Below are 24,006 nucleotides of genomic sequence, written 5' to 3'. Positions count from 1 at the left end.
CAATATCACTTTTGTTTTCTGCTTCAACACGTTCACGCCGGGAGAAGAGAAAATACTGGTACGGGAAAAGAGAAAATACTGGTAGAAGAACTATTTCAAATTAGATAATATTCGGGAGGAGTTAATCTATTCTCAACAATAACAATTCACTGTAAGGAAATTTATCACGGTGAGGAAGAAATTCAATATAAAAATTGCATCCGTTAAAAACAATTGGTAGTTATGGATTTTAATCATTCCCGAAAAAAAAACTAAAAAATGAAATTTATTTGCTACCAGTTTTTACTCTTTTCCGTCTCGATATATATGGGCTTTCAGCCCTGATGCTCAATCATAATCATCGAAATATATCTGGACGCCAGGGGACGTGGTCTTTAAGGTGGTTCTTTCTGGTAATTGGAATAGAAGGAAATTAAATATTTCCCTGATGCTCAATCAACTTCCATTCTAAATATATATCATTGATTGTGTTGTTGTAAAGAACAATAGTTAAAGGAAATAATATAATATTGAAGAAATTAAATTCTACCTCTTTTTTATTTTATTTCCTAAATGCAGAGATGCCAACTCCATACCTACTAACTTTTACGCATTTGGCGTAAAATTTTATTTCCATATTTAAAGTGGTAGTAAAATGTATACTTTCTATATATTCCTTGCATTTGTAAACTTAATGTATAATCTTTTTGACCACCACTATTTTTAAGAAAATTAAGCATATATAAAAAAATGTAATACGAATGTTGTAGTCTGCATAAACTTTTTCAAAATACAGCGTTTGCTTCTGCCTAAAATTGTAATTAGAATTCCGTTTTACTACCACTGGGGAAAATCGTCCTCGGAAGGATTAAAAGTTGGCATGTATGCAACTCCTCCGGACACTCCAAAATAACTTAAAAAATTGTAAATAACTACAAAGTAAATTTTGCAAATATTTGACTATTTTTGCTTGCTATTTAACTGGTATAGCATGACATATGTAGTTTAAAGTGGTGAATTATATAAGCCTACGAATTACTTAGAAATAGAGGTGGATAAAAATATACTAAATTGAATTTATTAAACCAAGAATCACAATTAATAAACTACCACCTTAAAATCTATATTTGCTGTCCGGAGTAAGTTGGCATCTCTGTAAACGTAGGTTCCGACATTGATTAATACTATACCACCTTTTCCCCAAAGGTAATTTTATCATTTCAAAAAGTTTTAAATCACTGGTTGATGGAGAAATGGGTTAACAGTTTTGCAGTTGAATAATTTGAGAAGCTAATACTAAAATCACAATTAACTGACCTCTCAGCTGCTTTATCACATGCTTCAAGGGTGTCGACAGGTGGCAGGTCATCTTCTCCTTCCCCAGAGCTCCCATTTGTTGGGGATCTAGGAGTCGAATCTTTTGTTTTGCGTACAAGGACAGCAGAACCTATCAAAAGAAAAACATACATATATCTCCTGAAAGTTTTTTTCATATATAGTCAAAATATAAAAAAAATTGGGAAAAATCACTTTTCAATATTTTATTATATTTTGCTAGTCTAAAAAATATAAAAAGACCATATTGCATTCATTACATATTTTTGCATAATTAGTACTGATAGTCCACTGTGACACGGCTGAAAGCCTTTATATAGCAAGATAGAAAAGTGCAAAAAATGGTACGAAAGACATTTCATTCAAGCATTTTTTTTCAGAGAAAAATAAAATATCTGTAACTATCAAGACTTCTTTTATAATTTTAGCATATATATAATGCTGCTTCTTTTCCAGGATAATGTCATATAGCTAAATTAAATAACAAATTAAACCGAAAAGCCCCCTCTTGCTCTACAGCAAATTTCAATGAAATATTAATTTGACTGAAGACAAGAACATCAGACCAATAACAGCATACTATTGCAGTAATGCATCATATTCCCGACATCAGTAGCATATACATAACCTCATTTTCACCATATCTGCTTAGCTAAAGTTCATACTTTTACAATATAATCTTATCACCCTACTGCATATAATCACACAGTCAGAACATCAATGATCCACGTGAATACTCTTTTACTTCATTTGCATTCCACTACCTCAACGAAGCACCACACAGATCAAGCTCAAGATGAATGGGAAAAGGGCAACAAGCGGCCTCAGGTGCCCCAATATTTTATACAGTTCAGTTCAGTTCCAAGATAATGTAGTAGATATTGCTGAATAGTTTAAAAAAAGAATATGCAAACTCTTCCCGAAAACTAGATAACTGAAATGGTTTTACTACCAGCCTTTTCTCTTTTTCGCCTCGCTTTCACCCATGCACATTAGTCTCACCATTCACAAGATCTTATGGTAAGCATAGATACCAATTCAGGAAGGCGGATCAGTTGGCATCCTCTTGCAGCTACCTCAGACCCCACAGTGTGCTTTAAGCGTTAAACTGCTTTATTTTCCATTAACGGGAAAAGTGCCTTTGTGAAAACCATGGCAGCAGATTAGCATATAAATTAAATGAAAATTTTTGTCAGTTAATGGTAGAATGGTAGAAATCATATAAATCTCGGTGCGCTGCCGCGAAGCGGCATNAAGTTTTTTATTTTTCATTTAAAGTTTTGTTGCCCACAACTACCATGATTCAAATATTTATGTAACATGTCACTTGTTGTTTCTAATGCGACTTACCAATTCCAGAAAGCCTGCTTGGTGTTACTTTTTCTTGTGACGTCACATTAAAGTAATTTTGGTCTTTTTTTATCACTTAGTAGTTACTTTCGAATTTTTTTTTTCAAAGTTGGAAGAACACTTCATGATTTTTGAAGACTATTTCAAAGTCTCAATCATGGTTTCAGTGTGACAATGTAGTTGTCATACAAGATGACTACTGTCTGGAAAAATTGGGTGACAACTACTTCATGAGCTGTCGTAAATTATATAATTTTTGATTTTCACGTCATTATCAGAGATTTTCTGGTCAGTTGTAAAGCAGATTTTTAATATACAAATATTTTTGCTGTTGGTTAAGTTATAGTTGAGACATTTTGTTTTTTCGATCTTTTTCTACCCTTATTTAAATTATTTTGGAAAATGGTTACACTAGCATTCAGGTTACGCGACTTTATGGCAAGGCTATTGTCACAATCCGGGAATGGAGTTAGGGAACTGTTTTTTAGTAACCAATGGCTTAAAACATTGAAGTTAGACTTGAAATTAGAAGATAAAAAAGTTGCGACATAAATTAAACAAACAACCGGTGACTTTTTTCCATTTTTTCCCCTCTTCTCTCTCTCTTTTCTTTTATGAAAATTGTTTAACTATAATTTAATCCAAGGAAAAAAAAAGTTTGCAAAAAGCGGCCATTCACGCCGGGTGTTGCGCCTGAAAGCGGGACGGAAAAGAGAAAACACTGGTAGAGGAACTATTTCAATATTAGATAATATTCGGGAGGAGTTAATCTATTCTCACCAACAACAATTCATTTTAGGAAATTTATCATGGCGAAGAAGTAATTCAATATAAAAATTGCATCCGTTAAAAACAATTGGTAGTTATGGATTTTTATTATTCCCGAAAAAGAACGGGAAAATTATTCTTTNCGGCCATTAAATGAAAAGAACCTGTCGATATCGGTGACTCATTAAATTTAAAGAAAAAGTGGCTACTAAGTTATTAGAGCCTACCAACCACTGGCTATTAACAGAAAAATTAAATTTTCTGGTCCAGTGATAGATAAAACGATAAAAACTTTATTTCTTCTTATATTTATTACGAAACTTAAAATTGCTTAAAAATTGATTTTATCATGCTTCGAATCACTAGCTTCTTCTCGGTCCGCATAAATTCTCCTTTTTTCTTTTCCACAATTTCTTCACTTCGCTTGAGCTTTCCAGTTACCTTTAGTTCGTTAACTCATAATTTATCACTTCTCGAATAAAATCTTTATAAATAAAATATTGTTTTTTAGACATCAAATAAAGAAATGCTAGCAACACTCTAAAAGAAGAAGAATAAAGTAAGTTTAATAAAAAGGGTTTTTGTAAAAAATGTATATATATGAAATTTTTGAAATTTAAATGTAGTGGAAAACATACTTCGGTTTCAATTGCAAAGTTGGATATCTGTAACTCTGAGTTCAATTTGTTCTGACGATAGAATATAAAATAAGAACCTCTATCACAAATAGAAGAAGAAAGGAATCCTGCTTGAATAACGAAGATGAAATTTCCGAATAGATAAAAAAAAATGCTTTTACTGAATTGAAATTTTTGATAATACAATCTTATACATATTAAACTTGTATGACTTACATGTGTTTCAGATATAAACCAAACAGGATAGTTATAATCTAATTTATTTATAATATATTTCTGTACATTAACTAGGAAGTAAATAGTAGGAAATAAAATAACTTTTTATCTCTGTTCTTAAATTACATTTATATGAAAATGTAAACTATATTATAAAAAAAAAAATATTTTATTCATAAAATTATCTCTGAACTTATTTTATGAATAGCTGAATTATTAACTGAATAATTATTAACTGAATAATTATTAATTGAATTGTTATTAGATATTTTTTCGCACAAACTGTTTTGTTTGTACATTCGTATTAAGACATATGTTTTAACTCTTTAAGGCAGATGAGACACCGGTGTCCATTTCATATTTCTTTTAGTCTATAATTGCAAGCAAAAATATGTTTCGGTGTTTCTTCATTATAAAAAAACAGTTTAATAAATACTAACTTTTTTTTAGAATATCGTAATTATATTTGTACTAAAATATAAAATCCCCCCCCCCAAAAAAAGTGATTTTTTTTTCTTTCTTATTCTGAAATTTATCAATGATTGATTTTATAAATTAAAGAGTGTTGAATATCACTTTCTCATAGATATAAATAACTGCAAATATGCAAAATTATTGTTTGGAAATGCCAAATTTGGAAGATTTTACCTTTAACGCAACAAAACACGGGGCACTGGTGTTTTTTATGCTGTACTTCATAACCATGAACTATTAAAATTCTAAATATAATATCTTACACTGATTTTGAAATAAATTAAAACGAAATAATGAAAAAACAAAGTGAAATATTTTTAATAGAAATTCTGCGTCAAAGGGTTAATTTTGGATCACATCATCGATATTTATTTGAATTGAGATCAATTGATCAATCATCGATCAATTGAATTGAGAGGAGCAAAGATCGCAGATAAATTTTAAGACGGAAATAACTGGCGTAACAGTCTTTATAATCTTTTTTTTTTTTTAATAAGTCATCGTTAGTGCTTGGTAGGTTATAGGGTTCAGATACATAAGAATAAAAAAATCTAAGAAAAGATTTAAAAGTCAACAAAATAGATTAACACTATGTGCAAATTTCTTCAGAGATGCACTCTCTTTTGATACGTGCAACTACTTAAATAACTTTGATTTTGAGCTCATGAAAGACAATATGAAATATAGCCCGGGAACAGCCTTTTTCCTATCCGATGGGGTATTGTCCCGTAAATTTTGTAAATACTTGTATATATTTTTAAGCATTTATTATCATGTATTTTTCCTATTTCTCTGAGGCTATGTGGCTACTGTGCACCTGAGAAGCTCGNTACCGGGGGGGGGGGGGGCGAGGCAGTCTGCCACAAAAACCTCTACTCTCTCTTTAATTTGTTTGTTTAATCTCGCCAATTTATTTTAATTTTCACTCAGTAAATGTTACGGAACCCCAACTTCCACCATTCAATTGCGCTTCTGCGATTTATCATACATTCCCACTCAGATGAATTAGTTAGAGCCTCTTTGCTGGGCTGATGCTAAGATAACTACCACATTTGAGTATGAGTTCGTTCGTTGTAGTGGAACTGTGTGTCTGAGGCCTTGTTGCCCTTTTCCCATTCATCCTGAAATTAGTCTAAGAAACAAACATACACGACAAAAATAAAGTTTGGGGAGCAAAATGGAGTCCGTAAGAGGAGAAAAAAATGGCACTTTGCCGTTATTAGGTAATAACAAAATTACAAGTAATGAAAAGGTACATGAAAAAAGGTAAAATTAAAGTACAATGAGAAAATAAACACTAATGAATATTTACAGTTTGGGAGTACAAACAAAAGGGGGGCGAGTTAAAGGAATGTGAGGATGTGTGTATATGTGTAAGTAAGTGTGACTCTGTTAAAGTAGAGACCCGGCCGTCCTGGTAATTACCACTCGTGCTGGATTGCTCTTTACACTTAAGTTACAGAGATTAGCTTACCCCTGATCAGACCACGAGGGGTTGGTATGAGTATGAGAAGTTATAGGCTAGCCATAAAACAGAAAAAATGAAAAACTGGTAGAAATAATCGAAGAAACACAGCATTTTAACAAATTGCTATGAACAAAAAATATTTGTAAATTCAATATTTGTGCTACAAACAGATTGCATTCTTAACTCTTTTCACTCTGATTTCAACAATCACCTTTCTAAAATTAAACATTTTTATACCTCAATCTTAAGTAACCACAATATTTTATAAATTTTTAAATTTATGCAAAAACACCGTATCATATATTTTCAATTATTAAGTGCTTGCATTTGTTCAAGTTAAATTTTAAAGTACTTAGAGTGCAAAGGATTAAAATTCAGACAACTTGCGATTACTGCGTTAAACTTTTGTCACCATTCTTTTAATATTTCCAAGATATGGTCACTATTGGATGGTATGGATGCCAGCTTGCTACACTTTGAGGAAACTTTTTTCCAGTGGTTTTTTTTTTATTTTTTATTATTATTTTTTATTTATTTGTATAGTAAATGGGATATAAATTATTTTTCCCACCGCGAATTAGAAATAATTCAAAAGTTAAAAAAAGCCACCTTCTCCGGTTTATTTTGCAATAAGCCTTCTTGAAGTATGGGTAAAATATGATAGGATTCTATTAGTTACAGCTCTTTAAATTCTCAATCACTTTTAAAATATTTTACAGAAAGCGGAGCACTTATCATTCCTTCTTTCGGAGAAAATAGGCAGCGATAGTAAAAAAAAAATCGAATCTCTTCAATCTAGCTATTAGCAATTTTCATTTTAAAAGCGATTTCTTGATTTATTGGAACATGACTATATGATCACAACGCCTGTGAAGCTGATCGGGTATCTTTGAATCCTGATACAAATGTAAATTAGATTATTTATGAGTGCAGATTTTATTCTAAGCAATTTCTTATTCTTCCTATTTGAAATATATGAACGGTAAATTCTCAAATGGGTTGTAGGCCCAGAAAGAGAAATATTGAAGGCAATTTATCTTACAGCTGTAAACACACATTTTCGTTAAGTGCCATGATTCGTTCTTTAAAAATTGAAATATTCATTGCTAATTTGAAATTTACACAAATGGGTTCGAAAATCGATACTTTAGTTTTTGATTAAAAATATTCTTCCATCAACTTTTAAAATATATTCAGAGTTATTAGGGAAAAAAGTGATTGTTAAATAAAAATAAAATTAAGAGCTTAAATATGTAATTGAATGTTGAATTTCAAAATACAAATCAAATTTTAAAAATATGACTTTGTTGAAATGTAATTTCTTAGGAACTATACGACCAATTTCTTTCAAGTTTGTTTGTTATTTTTTTTTTTGTCTTAGAAAATCACATTCTTTAAAATGATGTAAAAAAAATTATATACCTAACAATTCGAAATTTTTTCAACTATTATTAAATAAAATATTATAACTAATAAATATTTAATAAAAGTTGTTCTCTGCATTGAATTATCGTTAGAAATTTTTGTTTTTGTGGGCTAAAGATTTTTAGTTCGTTTTAAAAGTTCTCGAGAAATGGTGGAATACAAAAAAATAAAATTGACCTTAATGACTCCGAACTTTCGAAAGCTGTTCTTCACCAGTTATTGGGACCATATTTTCCAGATTGCGAACACTCCCTATATTTTGAGGGTGAAAAATCTGAATTAGTTGAAAAAAAGGTATGCTTATTCAGAAAAAGTACGTTTTTTTTTGTTTGATTACGTAACTTGAACTATCATCTGCCTGAACGATCTTATTAATTAATTAGAATATTTTAGGTCATCCCCTTGAGCCATTAAGATTGAACGTGAAGATCCGATGATTAGATTAAAATTTGTTCAAGTAGGTCCGTTTTTTCCCATTTCTTTTCTTTTTTTCTCTATACAAACAAATATATAGGACCCGATAGTAATGCTCTGAATCTTTTATAACAAATTAAACAATTTTTGCTTAGTATTCAATGCATGTTAATCGCTAAAAACAAAATTTTCTTTGTATTCAATACATGTTAATAGCTAATTTCAATGTGTCGATATCCACAATAGCCCGTGGAATAACCGTGAAGTAAATTTTTTTTTTAATTAACCACTATTGTGCTTAAACAAAACCTCATTATTGGTTAATTAAAAAAATCTAGTCAAGGGGGGGGATGTCTAATAAACAAATTCATTTACAGTAGTACTAACTCCTAATGATAAACGACCAGCTTCAGATACATGGGTACCAGCTGATCTGGGAATCTTCTTAATACTGACCACATTGTCCCAATCAAGTCATATTTGTAGAGCCTTAACCTCCATGACCCTTATTTTTTTACAATTTTCAATGTAATTCTTATATTTACCTATCGCAACAATAAAATTGTACATTATGAGCAGGCAGTCATGTGAGCCCATGCCGTCGGTCAACATTCAGCAAATCTTATTATATAAACTTTTCGATGTATGTGAAAAGCGATAGTATTACCTGAGAACTACTGTCATGTAGCATAGAATTAATGCCCGTCAAAAAGTGGGATTTCATTAAGATGATAATTTATTTCGGTAACTTAATCCATTATGTTTGGCAAACGTAGGAGGAAAGGATTATGCATTAGTCAAATGTATTTGATAATTTTACCATTTAATTTCAAGAATATATTTACGAGTCAAAGTGAAAATTCATGATTTTGTTTTAAATAAGATATCAACTTTATTGTTAATATATATATATATATACTTCTAAAATGTTTTTTGATTCAGAAAAAAATTAACATAATCTTAAAATGATAGATTACCGATAATTAGCATTCTCTCGTTTAATGATATATATTAATGACTTCCAGTAAAAATTTATTGGCGAAAGGATGTTACTCATTATGCAAAAATGTCGATACTGAAATTTTTTTTTTAAAAAAAAGAAAAAGTGGCTAGTCGTTTACTCTTAAATATATGTAATAGCAGGGATGTCACCTGCACCGCTTTCTGCAAAAGTTTTAATAAAGTGGTAGCGAATTAAATAGTAAAACTTAGAGAATAAGGATGGTTACGCCCACTTTTTAAAAGTGTCACCACTGCATAACTGCTATGAAGTTGCATTAGATATGATACTTGGAATTTTTGACATAGAGTGGCGGAAAAATAATTTAATATGAAAAATACGAAACTAAAAATAACTTAATTTCGTTACGATTAACACGTTCACGCCGAGGTGACCCACCGGTGGGTCATGCTAGATTGTCTCATGGAGCACCGTAGTCAAAACTGGTAACAAATAAATTTCATTTTTTAGTTTTTTTCCGGGAATAATAAAAATCCATAACTACCAATTGTTTTTAACGGATGCAATTTTTATATTGAATTGCTTCTTCGCCGTGATAAATTTCCTTACAGTGAATTGTTATTGTTGAGAATAGATTAACTCCTCCCGAATATTACCTAATATTAAATAGTTCTTCTACCAGTATTTTCTCTTTTCCCGTACCAGTATTGTCACTTTTCCCGGCGCGAATGTGTTAAAGCATTATTTTCATTTACTCAAGCAAGATGCTTGAATCCTATTAACAGCAACCACATAGACCGCTGACCACAAAGAACCAATTAAAAATGGAAAAATACATGATGGATGTGATAGGGCCGGTGCCCACTTGAACTTTGTGGTGTTTCGATGAGGTGAAAGAATGCAAATAAAATAAAGGAGTAATCATGTGGATAGATGATCATTGACTGTGTAGTTATATGCAGTAGGGTGATAACACCATAATGTTAAAACATGAGGTATAACTTGAGCTAAGCTGGCATGAGGAAAATGAGGTTACGTATATGCTGTAGACGTCGGGAATATGATGAACCACGCCAATAATATGCTGTTATTAGTCTGATGTTCTTGTCTTCACTTAACACGTTCACGCCGGCTTAACACGTTCACGTTCCCACCGGTGGGTCACGCTAGATTATCTCATCTTGGCAGCGCACTGGAGTAAAAACTGGTAACAATAAATTTCATTTTTTAGTTTTTTTCCGGGAATAATAAAAATCCATAACTACCAATTGTTTTTAACGGATGCAATTTTTATATTGAATTGCTTCTTCGCCATGATAAATTTCCTTACAGTGAATTGTCATCGTTGAGAATAGATTAACTCCTCCCGAATATTATCTAATATTGAAATAGTTCTTCTAACAGTATTTTCACTTTTCCCGATCTGAACGTGTTAAATTTTGATATGTTTCGTGGACAGTCCTAGTAATAGAGTTTTGATTTTTCTGGGCAGCAAGCGATCCTTATCTCATTCGTCATGAAATTTTAAGCTGGACCTTCAGATGAGCAGGCAGTTGGGTGTTCTCTCTGGTGAACCAGATACGTTACTATAATTGTAAGAAATGCTGGTATTTTATCAAAGTCTAGCCATTGCATAGAGTATTTAAAGGCTAAGTATGAAAGATGATAATATATACTTTGCCTAGTCATTGCAAGGAATGCCTAGGCATTCCATTGTAAGACTGTTTTTTAAAATAGTAAGACTAGAGTTTTATAGTAAAGTAAGAAAAAATAATTTTATTATGAGCATAGTCAGCGTATAAAATTAGGCAAAATGTGAAATATTAGTGGTTTAACAAACACTTCGCTAGTCTTTCTTAGGTGGGATTTTAGATATTAATAATAACACATATATCAAAATAATTATGAGTTAGCTTTAAATCTACTGACTCTCTTTACGTTCATGTTTACTTCCACTGTACAGTGCGCGCAAAATAATTAACGCACCACTCTGGATGACTTTCGATCGAATGATCAGATTTTCCCGTTCATGGACTCGATCTCAATGGTTTGAGGAGAGTGGCCTCAAATATGCTAATTATTGAGGACTATATTTTAAGTTTCGAAAACAGACACACGACGGACTTTCTCCGTATAAACATGCCTATTTCCACGGATTCAAATTTCAGACTCCTAAAAAATTGGGGGTAGTCGCATTCTGTGAAGAAAGATCGCTGTAGTTTGTTCAAGAGAGCGTTCGATAGTTTGAACCCCTTAACGATACTTTTATTTTTTTATGTATTTCGCCATAACTCATGAATCGAAAATTCTTTGCACACAATCGTAAAATTCATTTATCTGAATAAAATCTAATGCAAAAAATGTCTTTTAATAAAAATTTACTTTTTAAATTAATAACAGTCAAAAAAAATTTGAATTGTAAAACATGCAATTTTTACGTCTTTATAATGAATGTAATTTTTCCCGACAAAATTTGGCGAAATCTGTCGAATAGTTCTAGAGAAATAAAATTTTAAAAGGACATGTTTTTAAAAGTCGATTTCTCAGAAGCTATTCGAACGCTTTCTCTCAAATTTTGTATCCTGTAATGTAAAATAACATTCCTTTAATGATATAAAAATTCATTCCTTACGAAACAAAATNGAGAGAGTTCGATAGTTTGCGATACTTTTATTTTTTTATGTATTTCGCCATAACTCATGAATCGAAAATTCTTTGCACACAATCGTAAAATTCATTTATCTCAATAAAATCTAATGCAAAAAATGTCTTTTAATAAAAATTTACTTTTTAAATTAATAACAGTAAGAAAAAATTTGAATTGTAAAACATGCAATTTTTACGTCTTTATAATGAATGTGATTTTTCCCGACAAAATTTGAGCGAAATCTGTCGAATAGTTCTAGAGAAATAAAATTTTAAAAGGATATGTTTTTAAAAGTCGATTTCTCAGAAGCTATTCGAACGCTTTCTCACAAATTTTGTATCCTGTAATGTAAAATAACATTCCTTTAAGATATAAAAATGCATTCCTTACGAAACAAAATTTCTTTTTACTATTTTTAAAAAAAATTATAAATCTATACTTAACACGTTTACGCCGGGAAAAGTGAAAATACTGGTACGGGAAAAGAGAAAATACTGGTAGAAGAACTATTTCAATATTAGATAATATTCGGGAGGAGTTAATCTATTCTCAACAATAACAATTCACTGTAAGGAAATTTATCACGGCGAAGAAGCAGTTCAATATAAAAATTGCATCCGTTAAAAACAATTGGTAGTTATGGATTTTTACTATTGCCGGAAAAAAAACTAAAAAATGAAATTTATTGTTGCCAGTTTTTACTCCGGTGCGCTGCCAAGATGAGACAATCTAGCGTGACCCACCGGTGGGTCACTCCGGCATGAACGTGTTAAAGTTATATTTTGCATAGAATTGTCTGCGGATAAACGAACTTTATAATTTGAATTACTGAATTCGCTTAAAAAGTTCTCAAGACAAAGCGAAATAAGAAAAAAAATAATAAAATTAACATTAAGGGGTCCAAACTTTAGATCATTCTTTTGACCAAACCATGGGGACCATATTACCCAGATTGTGACTACCCCCTATATTTTGGGAGTCAGAAATCCGAATCCATCGGAAAAAAGGTGTTTATTCAGAGACAATACGCTTTTGTGTACTAATTTATTAGCATATTTGAGGTTACCCACTCGAGTCATTAAGATTAGCGTTAAATTTTCTTTTCTTTTAAACCAATTTAAAGAAACGTTAACTTAATCTTGACTAATGTTTAAATCAAACTTTTTTCCGGGACGCTGAAGAGATGAACATGACAAAAGTGTTACCATGTTAAGTGAAATTGCTCTTGTAATCGCCGTCCATTGTTGGCAATTCCGCTTTCCCATACACAATCACGAATCAATGTGCTGTTAATATTGTGTCCAGATCAATCACGAATCAATGTGCTGTTAATATTGTGTCATAGCTACCACTAATATAGTTGGGTGCTATTTATTTTAATTTGTTTTACAATCATGCTGCAATTGTCTAATTCCGTCATGAAAATAAAAATTTATATTGATAAAATTTTAAAAACAAAAGTGGTAGATGAAAATTAACTAAGTGTGTATTGTCTTGGCTTTTGTATAGTAGTAACGTTAAATATATATAGAAAAAGTGTAATTCATATAAATGGATATTATATTTTAGTCTTAACTACCACTTCAATTATATGAGTTTATGCATAGAGTACTTAATTCACAGAACGATAATTTGTCTTCAATCTCTCTTGAAGTAATGTCTATGATAAAAAATTTTGTGTCTCATTATTCTATGGAATGCCTAGGAAAGGTTTGAATTAATACTTGGTCTTTTTTAGGCATTCTATAAAATGTCGGGATAAGAAAATAACACAGATGGTTATAAAAGTTTAATGTTATTAGCTTTAAATGTACTGATCATCTCAACGTTCATTATGACTTAATCATTATGACGTATAATAATCATTTGTCCAATGTCACTACGTATTGTACAAATTTGTTTTTATTTTTTTATTTTTAACCAAACTAAATGATGTGTAATTTTAAAAAATCATGACATATTTTAGACCAATGATTTGTCTAACTTTATTTTTATATCTTTTAACCGTCTAATTATCGTCACTGAATTGAGTTTTAAATTTAACTCAATGATTTTTCACCCCAAAAAAATTTCTTTTTTTTTTATGTTTTTAAATGTACAATGTAATTTTTTCAACATCAGAGGTTTGTACAAAATAGTTTTTCGATTGGTTCTAAACTATAATAGAAATTTTCAAAACAAATATAATTTTTACGGAACTTTTGTTCTGCTTAAATACCAGATATGCCAATTTGCTCTGCCTTGTAAAATATATTTCCTACTTGTAACAAAATTTTAAAGATATTTAGTTTTGTATTTTTTATTTCAAGTAACTTTTCTACTACTACTAATTAACACTAGGTTTACGGACGTTTCTTATATACCTATCTCTACGAACACGCGTCAATTTGACGCATGAACGAATACATATAACAACACTTACAGAGATGCCAACTTGCTCCCGACAGCAAAGATATATTTTAAAGTGGTAGTTTATCAATTGTGATTCTTGGCATGGGTGAAAGCCCTTATATAGCGAGACGGAAAAGAGAAAAACCTGGTACGTAAAGCATTTCATTCCAGCATTTTTTTTCGAAAAAAGTGAAATATCTGTAACTATCAAGATTTCTTTTATAATTCTGGCATATATATAAAACTGCTTCTTTTCCAAGATAAAGTAGATATTGTTGAAAAATTTAAAAAAAGAATAAGTAAACTCCTCCCCAAAACTAGCTATAACTGAAATGGTTTTACTACCAGCCTTTCCTCTTTTCCGTCTCGCTTTCACCCCTGATTCTTGGTTTAATAAATTCAATTTAGTAGAATTTTGTCCACCACTATTTCTAAATAATTCGTAGGCTTATATAATTCACCACTTTGTATTTCCAAAATTTATTTAGTAAGTATTCAAAGATGCCAACTTGCTCCGGTCAGAAAATATATATTTTAAAGTGGTAGTTTATCAATTGTGATTCTTGGTTTAATAAATTCAATTTAGTAAATTTTTATCCACCACTATTTCTAAATAATTCGTTGGCTTATCTAATTCTGCTCTTATTAATAATTAATTTAAGCTATGCCTTTGAAAAAGCAAGCAAAAATTGTCAAATATTTCCAATATTTACTTTGTAGTTATTTACCGTTTTTTTAATAATTTTTGCATGTCTGGTTATTTATCAATTTTTTAAATTAATTTGGCGTGTCCGGAGCAGTTGATCTCTGCACTTAGAAAGCAATGTAATTATCTACTATAAGAAAAAAAATTAAAATATGAGATATATATTTATGAAATATTCTAGTATTTTATTTTTCAATACTGGAACTAAGCAACTGAAACCTTCAGAATCTGACATCAATTGACATTCTGCGTCTGTTCTTTCTATTATTGCTTATCGGCAACAGTAGTTTATCGCTTGTTTCATTTGAGATAACGATATCGGATAACGGATCGAAGTATTTTCGGTACATTCCTATTTATTATTAACGTGATGCTTGCAAGTTTACTCAAAATTTTGTCTAAATTACGATCGCGTCAAATTGACGCATATCCGTAGCGATAGGTATACCACAAAGAGAATTTGAATATTTCAGCGCTTTTGAAGAAAATGGACTTCAATATATATTTACCTCGATCAATGGATAAAAGTCATTACAAGAGATAAAATAAAAATGCAACTGGATTTTGTAATTTTCCTTATAAAATTCGAAATGCGTCAAAATGCCGCTTCCCGTTAACCTAGTGCAGAGATGCCAACTTGCTCCGGATAACGAATATGTATTTTAAAGCGGTAGTTTATTAATTGCGATTCTTGGTTTAATAAATTCAATTTCGTTGATTTTTATCCACCACTATTTCTAAATAATTCGTAGGCTTATACAATTCACCACTTTTATGAACTTTTGTCATGCTAAGCCATTTAAAAAGCAAACAAAAATGGTCAAATATTTGTAAAAGTTACTTTACTGTTATTTACCGTTTTTTAATAATTTTGGCCTGTCCGTAGCAGTTGGCATCTCTGCTAGTGTTAAAATATATCATATGATAAAATCACTCGTGGACACTGCGAGGATAATCCAAAGACTTTTAATACTTTTTGATCATAGAAGTCTCGAAATTCATGCGTTACTGGTTGACAAACCCTTCATCTAAAACGGGATAGCCCTGCTAAAATCGTACTTGGATACATGATGGAAATGTAAAAGAGAAAGGCCGAGATTTACTTGGTGAAAATACATGCACCAAGATCTGTACAAAGAAAATTTAAATGAAAGGGAGGAGGCAAGAAGACTGGCTCTGGTGCTCAGAAAAAGAGACCTTTTTTGTGAGAGGATTGGATGGTAGGTATGATAAAATCCCATTAAAAGATGTATCAAATTCATTGGTTAAGTTTTGTAAGGATGGTATTTGTTGGTTAACCGTAATAACGCATGAGGAGCAATATATATATATATANAAATTTATATGTATATATATATATATATATATAAATATTTAATATAAAGGAAATATATCTGGAAATATAACTCTGTATTAATTTCGTAATTCGCAAAGGAAAGGTAAATTTAAGCATTTTTTAGTAGTCTTTAAAAATCTTAGCTACCACTCATTTATTTTTTCCAGGTCGTGGGAACCCCGTAAGTGTTAAAAACACAAGTTTTCTTACCATATTAAGCATAAAATAAAAATCTGATGAAAAATTATGGAATTATTAAAATGTTTCCTAAAATATTTTCAGATAATTTAAAAAATCTAAATTTATCGTAGAGCTGTTAAGTAGGTATTTTTTAATACATATGAGAGACACAAAAAATAATATTTATTTTACAAAAGTTTATACTGTACCAGAGATGCCAACATGCTCCGGACAGCAAATATATATTTTAAAGTGGTAGTTTATCAATTGTGATTCTTGGTTTAAAAAATTCAATTGAGTAGATTTTTATCCACCACTATTTCTAAATAATTCGTCAGCTTATAGAATTCACCACTTTATAGTAATTATGTCATGCTATACCTATTAAAAAAGAAGCAAAAATAGTCAAATATTCGCAAAATTTACTTTGTAGTTATTTACCGTTTTTTTAAAATTATTTTGCCGTGTCTGGAGCAGTTGGCATCTCAGCTGTACACTACTATTTTTATCGAAACTTCCGTTTTAATAAAAATAAGTGCTTACTAAATGTAATTGTATATAAATTGTAATTGTATATAAATGTAATTGTATATAATTGTCCTAAATTTAATTGTATATAAATGTATATAAATTAATAAAAATAAGTGTTTACTAAATGTAATTGTATATAAATTGTAATAGTATATAAATGATTTCGAAATCAAATTATCAAAAACAGCCTTTAAATACACATTTTATTTTTTTGAAGAAGTTATTCAATTTGGTTGAAATGCCACTGTTTAAACATTTTAGGCTTAATATTCCCGTCAAAAAGATTTTATTTCATTTTTAAAAAAAAATTGTTTTTAAAAGATTTCCAGCTTTTATTTTCCTAACTTCAAGTTAAATCAATTCTGTGAAACTTATTGTTTTTCTATCGCTGGAAACTCATTAAGCGTATTAACTGTAAACAGACTTACGAATACCTCTAGACAAAATTAATTTTTTCCCGAGACATTAATTAAATGCTTATCAGCTTTTCATTATGAGGTTCGTGAATTAAAAAAACAGCTTAAGTTTATTGTGCAGTAAGTAAACACGGTTATTAATATTTTGATTAAAAACGCTCTTATTCTTGGCTGAAAGAAAGCGAGAAAATGTCTGGTGAAAAAATGAAATAAAAAAAACCCCTTTTGAATTAAATAATTATTATCAAGAAAAATTGTTTTTGGAGTTGATAGTTTCTTTTAATATTAGTCAATATATCTAAAACCTTCTATTTAAACAAAAATCTTGTTTACCCTATTTAAAACGATTTATTTTAAAATTTATTTCAGCAACTGAATATTTGCAATGAAGAACCAACTTTGAAAGAACAATATATAACTAAGCAAATATGATAGGAATATAGTATAAACTAAATAAAACATCACGTAAAGTAACGTTAAAAAAGTTTTCAGAAATTCTTTTTATAAGGGATTTTCGACAGAATTTTAGAATTTATTTGAAATGCATGTTTTGTTTCGAATTATTTGTTTTCCGTTGTACCATAAAATTCAGCAGACAAAATGAACTTTCATAAATTGTTTTAGATACTAAATAAAGTTTATATAAAAAACATGAAAACATTTATTAAAGTCAATATTTTTGATTTGTTCAAAACGCTTCTATTTTAATTGAGCTTCCACCATTTTAACAATGAACTGTTTAAAATAATTGAAACAAATATTTATGAATTTAAAACTACTCATTTTGCTCTGTATTATTTCTAAACAAAATGAAAAAACAATGTCTAAAAAAGAAAACCGTTTTATGAGTTTCTTAAAACTCTTAATTGAAATAACTAAAATTTTTGCATTATGAGTTCAATTTAGTTATCGCTATTACGTTTTGAAATACATAGCACCAAAGTTAGAAAAAATGTGAAAAAATTGATCATGGATAATAAGAAAAAGATTTTTTTAATTCACACATGATATAAATTTGCGCATATTAAGAAAAATTGAACACAATTTTTTCTGGAATTATGAATAAATGCTAAAACAAGTTACATGGCTAAAGAACAAAGGAAAAATCTAGTAACTTCCACCTATATATATACATATGTATATATATATANGAATAGAATTGCCTAAAATTTTAAATAAATTCCCTGTATTTACGGAAAAAAATCTTCAAAAGTTGCCCAAAAATTTGAAAAAAATATCCTTAAACCTGACAAATGCCTTAAAAGAAGCAAAAGCTGCAAAAAAGATAAAAGTGATTAAAAAATCCTTGATAAAAATTAACACGATTTAAGAAATAAAATATTCCTTTTGTTAAAAATTGAATGAATTAAATAATTTTTGTCAGAAGCATTGTGATTAATTTTGAACGAAATAAAATTTTGATCATAAAAGGTTAAGGAATTACTGCAAATTGAAATTTGTTTTGATCTGAATTAATTTTGACGTGTATGTAAGTTTTTAGAAACCATTCTTGTTACTATGTTTTAGAAAGTAAAGTAATGTTAAAAGTAATATACCTTTTTTAAATTTTATAATATTATGAATCTTAAATACTCTTTGCTATGAAGGGGCCTTAAGCAATATAGTATCAAGACAAACACTCAAATTTTTCAGAAAAGCACTTTTATAAGTTTTTTTGCAAATTTTTTTTTATAAGTTGTGAGACGCGATGGCTCTGGGGATAGAGCGTTCGCCTTCCAATGAGGTAAACCGGGTTCGAATCTCAGCGATGGCTTCTCAGCAGGAATTTCGCATCTGGCTTGCACCAACCGCAGTGCTGACGTAAAATATCTTCAGTGGTAGACGGATCATGGGTTAGAGTCCCCTTGCCGTAAGGCTAACTGTGCTTTTCTTCTCCATTTAACGTAAATGTGGGTTAATTCCATCAAAAGTCTTCCACGAAGGCAAATTTCTTCCAATACTTGATCCAGGAGTTCCCTTGTCTTCTAGATTGGGTTCAAATTTACAAGGCTACCGAGTTGAACATTGGCAGTCGTAAACCCAAAAAATTGGGTCAGCTGTTCAATGACGGTTATGAGGTAAAAAGAGATAATAATCGTCTCTAAGTATTGTGCGGTTATTTAGTAAACATTTTCGAAATTTGCAATATACTTATCTTGAAATAATACTAAAGAAAATTTTTATATTGGGGAAAGTTGCTACATATAAGCCTTTCACAGTTGCCAATCTCACTCCGTCTAATATTTAGAATGGTAACAAAACAACATTGCAAACTTTGTTCGTTTAATTTGCCAGCTTGTAAATAATTAGCTAAATGATCACCAGGAATTATATATTTCAGTAATTGTTTCTTAGATGGTTGCGCTCCATAACATCAAGTCAAAACTAAACATAAAATTACTACTTTAAACATACAAGAAAATGTTATCATATTTTATAGGTAGCGTTGCAAAGTTGCAGAAAATTCCATAAAATGTTTCCTTCGTCAAAAAAAAATTAAGAAATACGAACCTTTCTCCATCTGCGATTGAATTAAAAATCCGAAGTAATAAAAATCGAATAAACTTTTCAGCTTTTTTATTCCGAAACTTTTTAACACTGTTTCACATAGATACAAATCTTTAAATATATTATAAATATAAATAAATTTCTCTTCAGCAAATACGGAATAACAAAGTCTCACAAAATATATCAAACTTGGACACAATGTTTAAGATCTGCGCGTGAACTGTGAATGCTTATAAAATTTTATGGCTAGAACTAGATTTATACTATTTTCTACTCTCTGGAACAAGCTTCATTCTGAAACAAAATCAAAAGTAAATTACCTTTCTCGAATTTAAGATACTTTTAAAATAAAATAAGTTTAAGAACGAAACGACTCCACTTTTGATTGTTTCCTTTCGATTATCTTTTTTTTCATTTTTACTTCTCGCACGCTATTGTTCAATAACTAAATGGTTGAATAACATCTTTCACAAAATGGCGTTTTTGAGTAAAATTTTCCATTAATCATAAAGAGAGAAGAATTGCTCCATGTCACGAAAAATGTTTTCGAATAGTTGTAAGAATCATTTATCACCGAAATCATATTCTGGTCGAAATCGATGCCAGATTTTTTTTTAGAAATTTTAAGTTTATATTGGAAGCACAAATAAGTTTCCGCCGTCTTCTATCAAAAATTAGAAGTTTAATGTGAACGTTACATTATCTTTTATTCAAAGTATTCTCCATTACTAGACACCACCTTTCCCGTATTTCTGGGAGCATTCTGGTACCACGGAAGAAGAACTTATCATCTATCGAGGATATCCTATCCACGTATTGACCCATTCTTTGGTTTTTTCAAATTATGTAAATTTCTGCTTAGATCATGTGCCATCGACCGGAGTAGGAATAGCAGTTTAATGTGAAAAAACGTTGCATTATCTTTTATTCAAAGTATTCTCCATTAATAGACACCACTATATCCCGTATTTCTGGGAGCATTTGGGTACTACGGAGGAAGAACTTATCATCTATCGAGGATATTCACGAATTGACTCATTCTTTGTTTTCTTCAAATGATGTAAATTTCTGCTCAAATCATGTGGCAAGTGATATGAATAGGAATAGCAGTTTAATGTGAAAAAACGTTACATTATCTTTTATTCAGAGTATTCTCCATTACTAGACACCACTATTTCCCGTATTTCTGGGAGCATTCGAGTACCACGGAGGAAGAACTTATCATCTATCGAGGATATCCACGTATTGACCCATTCTTTGGTTTTTTCAAATGATGTAAATTTTTACTCAAATCATGTGCCATCGACCGGAATGGGTGATAGGATTAGGAATAGAAGTTTAATGTGAAAAAACGTTACATTATCTTTTATTCAAAGTATTCTCCGTTACTAGACACCACTATTTCCCGTATTTCTGGAAGCATTCGGGTACCACGGAGGAAGAACTTATCATCGATCGAGGATATCCACGAATTGACCCATTCTTTGGTTTTTTCAAATGATGTAAATTTCTGCTCAGATCATGTGCCATCGACCGGAATAGGTGGTAATCTGAAAGGGCAAGGTCTGGCAAATACGGCGGGTTGGATAGGACTTCCCATTTGAGTGCTCTCAAATAGCAAAATCAATTTTCATGAAAAATTGACATTCAATGTCTCTTGACTCCAGTTCATATGGAACCCAACTTCCTTGCTTTTAGATCATTCCCAACGATCTTAAACGATGTGAAATTGCTTGCTGAGTCACTTGCAATGTAAGAGCAAGTTCTTTTTGCGTTTAGGATGAATTCTTCTTCCAATTCATCTTCGTAAAATTTCCGCTTTCCACTGCGTTCTTTATCTTCTACGTCAATCTCAGAGTTTTCAAACTTCGGAAATCACTCACGACAACTTCTCTCATTTAAAGCATCATGGACTTATGCTTCTCCAAGCAATCGATGCTCGTCAGCTGCAAAAATCAAAAGTTCCCGCAAATGATCCTTATTTGGCACATAACTTGGCATTTTTTCACAAAAACAATTACGTAATGCTTATACGGAATCACTAATACTTTAAGATTATGTTGTTACCAGATGAACATACTTATAATAAGACATTTAACACCAGACAATGCCTACATAACTTTCTGGTAGCGCCATCTTGTGACGAATGGCGGGAACTTATTTGTACACCCATTTAGTATTATTTACAATTTGACACGTTACCGCTATTGCTCAGCCAAACCTGCAGATTACACTGGGGAACAAATGTTAAGTGGTATTTATACAAATGCTGGATCTTGTCTGATTCGGGAGTGGAAGTTTTAAATCTGAACTTAGTTTTGATCCTAAAGCAGATGATTTTTTTTTAAAATGACATTTTTAGTCTATTTTTTGTTGAAGTGAAATTTAAAAACGTTATATACAACAGGGTATAGCGATGATACAACGACAAACAGAGTATTATACAACGACAACACAATTATATACAACGGCAGACTTCTAGGAGAGTTGGAGCATATCATCTGGAGTAAATTTGCATAAGAAATTATGCCCGGAAATGTCGTCATACGCCGTTAGAGCGTGACCAGTTCCGAAGCACAAGAAGAAACATATTAGGAATAGTAGGACGTACCCCTACTACTCCTATTTTTAGCTTATATTCCTTTACTATACTAGTAACTCCAACAATATTTCTATTGTGAAATTATAGGAATAATAAAACGCCCCCTAGCGGTATATGACGATATTTTTCGTCATGGTTTATTACGTAATTTTAATCATGTTGATGCTCCCTAACTCAGCTAGAAGCGTATAGCATCATTTATGCGACCTCCTGTTGTATATAAAGTTTTTCAACTTGTACATTTCGGCAAAAAAAATAGACAAAAAAATGTCATTTAGGAAGAAGGAAAAAAACTGTAGCTTGGAGAAAAAAAACCGATTACAGATTTTAAATTAGCGATTTGAAAATAGCCAAATCCAATGTTTTTCCTTTGTTACTTAGAAAAATCTGTTGAAGTGTAGAATAAAATGTTTTCCTCAATTTACCAAAGTAGTAGGGTATTAATCCAGGAGTTTGCTTGTCCTCTGGATTGCAGGGGTAATTGTGAGTCCAAGTCAAAATTCCGGAAAATTTCTTGAGTTAAAAAATTAAAAAAAAACAGTTTAAATTGAAAAAAAATCAGTTTTTTTAGTTTTTAACCTTGTAAGGCCAAAGGTTTTTCATTAAAGCGAATGAGTCCGTTACTAACGCATATTATTGAGATCAACTAATAAAAACAATTTTTTAAGGAACTAACCTCATTTCAGTTTTATCAATTTCCATCATATTTGTTTAATCATCATATATGTTTATTAATTTTCATCGTATTTGTATAATCTATATTTTTCTATAATACACCCCAAGAAAATATATTTCTTTTTGCTAAAGCCCACCCGATTGACTCTCTTCATTCTGGTATCAGTAGGGCAGATTTGTTGGCCAGTCTTTAAGGGGTAGCATATTAGGTGGTCTAAAGTTGCTACAACAGTAAGGACAAATAGTACAGAGAATGAAAGACAATCCATGCTTTGTTCGAGATTCGAACCCACGACCTTTCTGGTGTGAGGTCAGCTACCTGTGCAGTCCGCGCTGCACTTTGCAAACCTTAATTGTTATTATTCTAGCACTTTCTTTTGTAGGAATCTTCACCTTCTTCGGTAAATAAGTATGTAAATATTCTGTGAAGATCAGGATTCTATCAGGAAGAGGTCAGCTCTCTGACCACGACATAGTCCGGATGGCCATCAGGAAAATACGAGTAATTCTAAAATACGGAGTACCATGTATAAAATTTTTGATAATTATGTGATTATGTGGTAAGGTTTTTTAAGTTGGCGAAATAAAACAATTTTTATTCTTTTTTCACTTTTACAAAAAGTTGTCAGTCACACAAGTTTACTTAACATATTGCCATCAGGCCTCACTGAAAAAGCAGTTCCTAATTTTTCAATAAAAAAAAAAGTTTTTTTTTCGTTTTTTTCTTTACTTATTCATGAAGGATGGTTTTTACGTTGTTTTTGTATTTCTTGATCGTTGACGCGAAGAAATATTTCTGAGGTGGAAAAAAAAGCGAAAGAGGAGGTCTGTTTCAAAGCTTATAAATATGATAAATTCTTTCAAAATGTTTAGAAAATCTGTCAGGTTAGATATAAAGTTTGAGTGTGATGAATTGTATCGCTTCGTTTTTTTTTTATATTTCTTTTTTTTTTACCTTATACTCGCACAAAAAAGTTTTCAAATAT

The 24,006-nt window shown here is 30.7% G+C and overlaps 1 protein-coding gene across 3 annotated transcripts in view; it reads right to left on the bottom strand.

Moving 5' to 3' along the window:
* Positions 1 to 24,006, bottom strand: part of LOC107451545 (dual specificity calcium/calmodulin-dependent 3',5'-cyclic nucleotide phosphodiesterase 1) — a 552,109-nt gene that overhangs the window by 64,314 nt on the left and 463,789 nt on the right. For all 3 annotated transcript variants that reach the window (XM_071186276.1, XM_043042289.2, XM_043042288.2), the window contains exon 3: positions 1,297 to 1,426. In XM_071186276.1, coding sequence (XP_071042377.1) covers positions 1,297 to 1,426 — 130 coding nt within the window. The remainder of the gene's footprint in view (positions 1 to 1,296; positions 1,427 to 24,006) is intronic.

Source organism: Parasteatoda tepidariorum, chromosome 10 (assembly GCF_043381705.1).
Source record: "Parasteatoda tepidariorum isolate YZ-2023 chromosome 10, CAS_Ptep_4.0, whole genome shotgun sequence".
Taxonomy (NCBI): domain Eukaryota; kingdom Metazoa; phylum Arthropoda; class Arachnida; order Araneae; family Theridiidae; genus Parasteatoda; species Parasteatoda tepidariorum.
The sequence above is the reverse complement of the archived record's forward strand: the minus strand, read 5'-3'. Positions and strand labels throughout refer to the sequence as shown.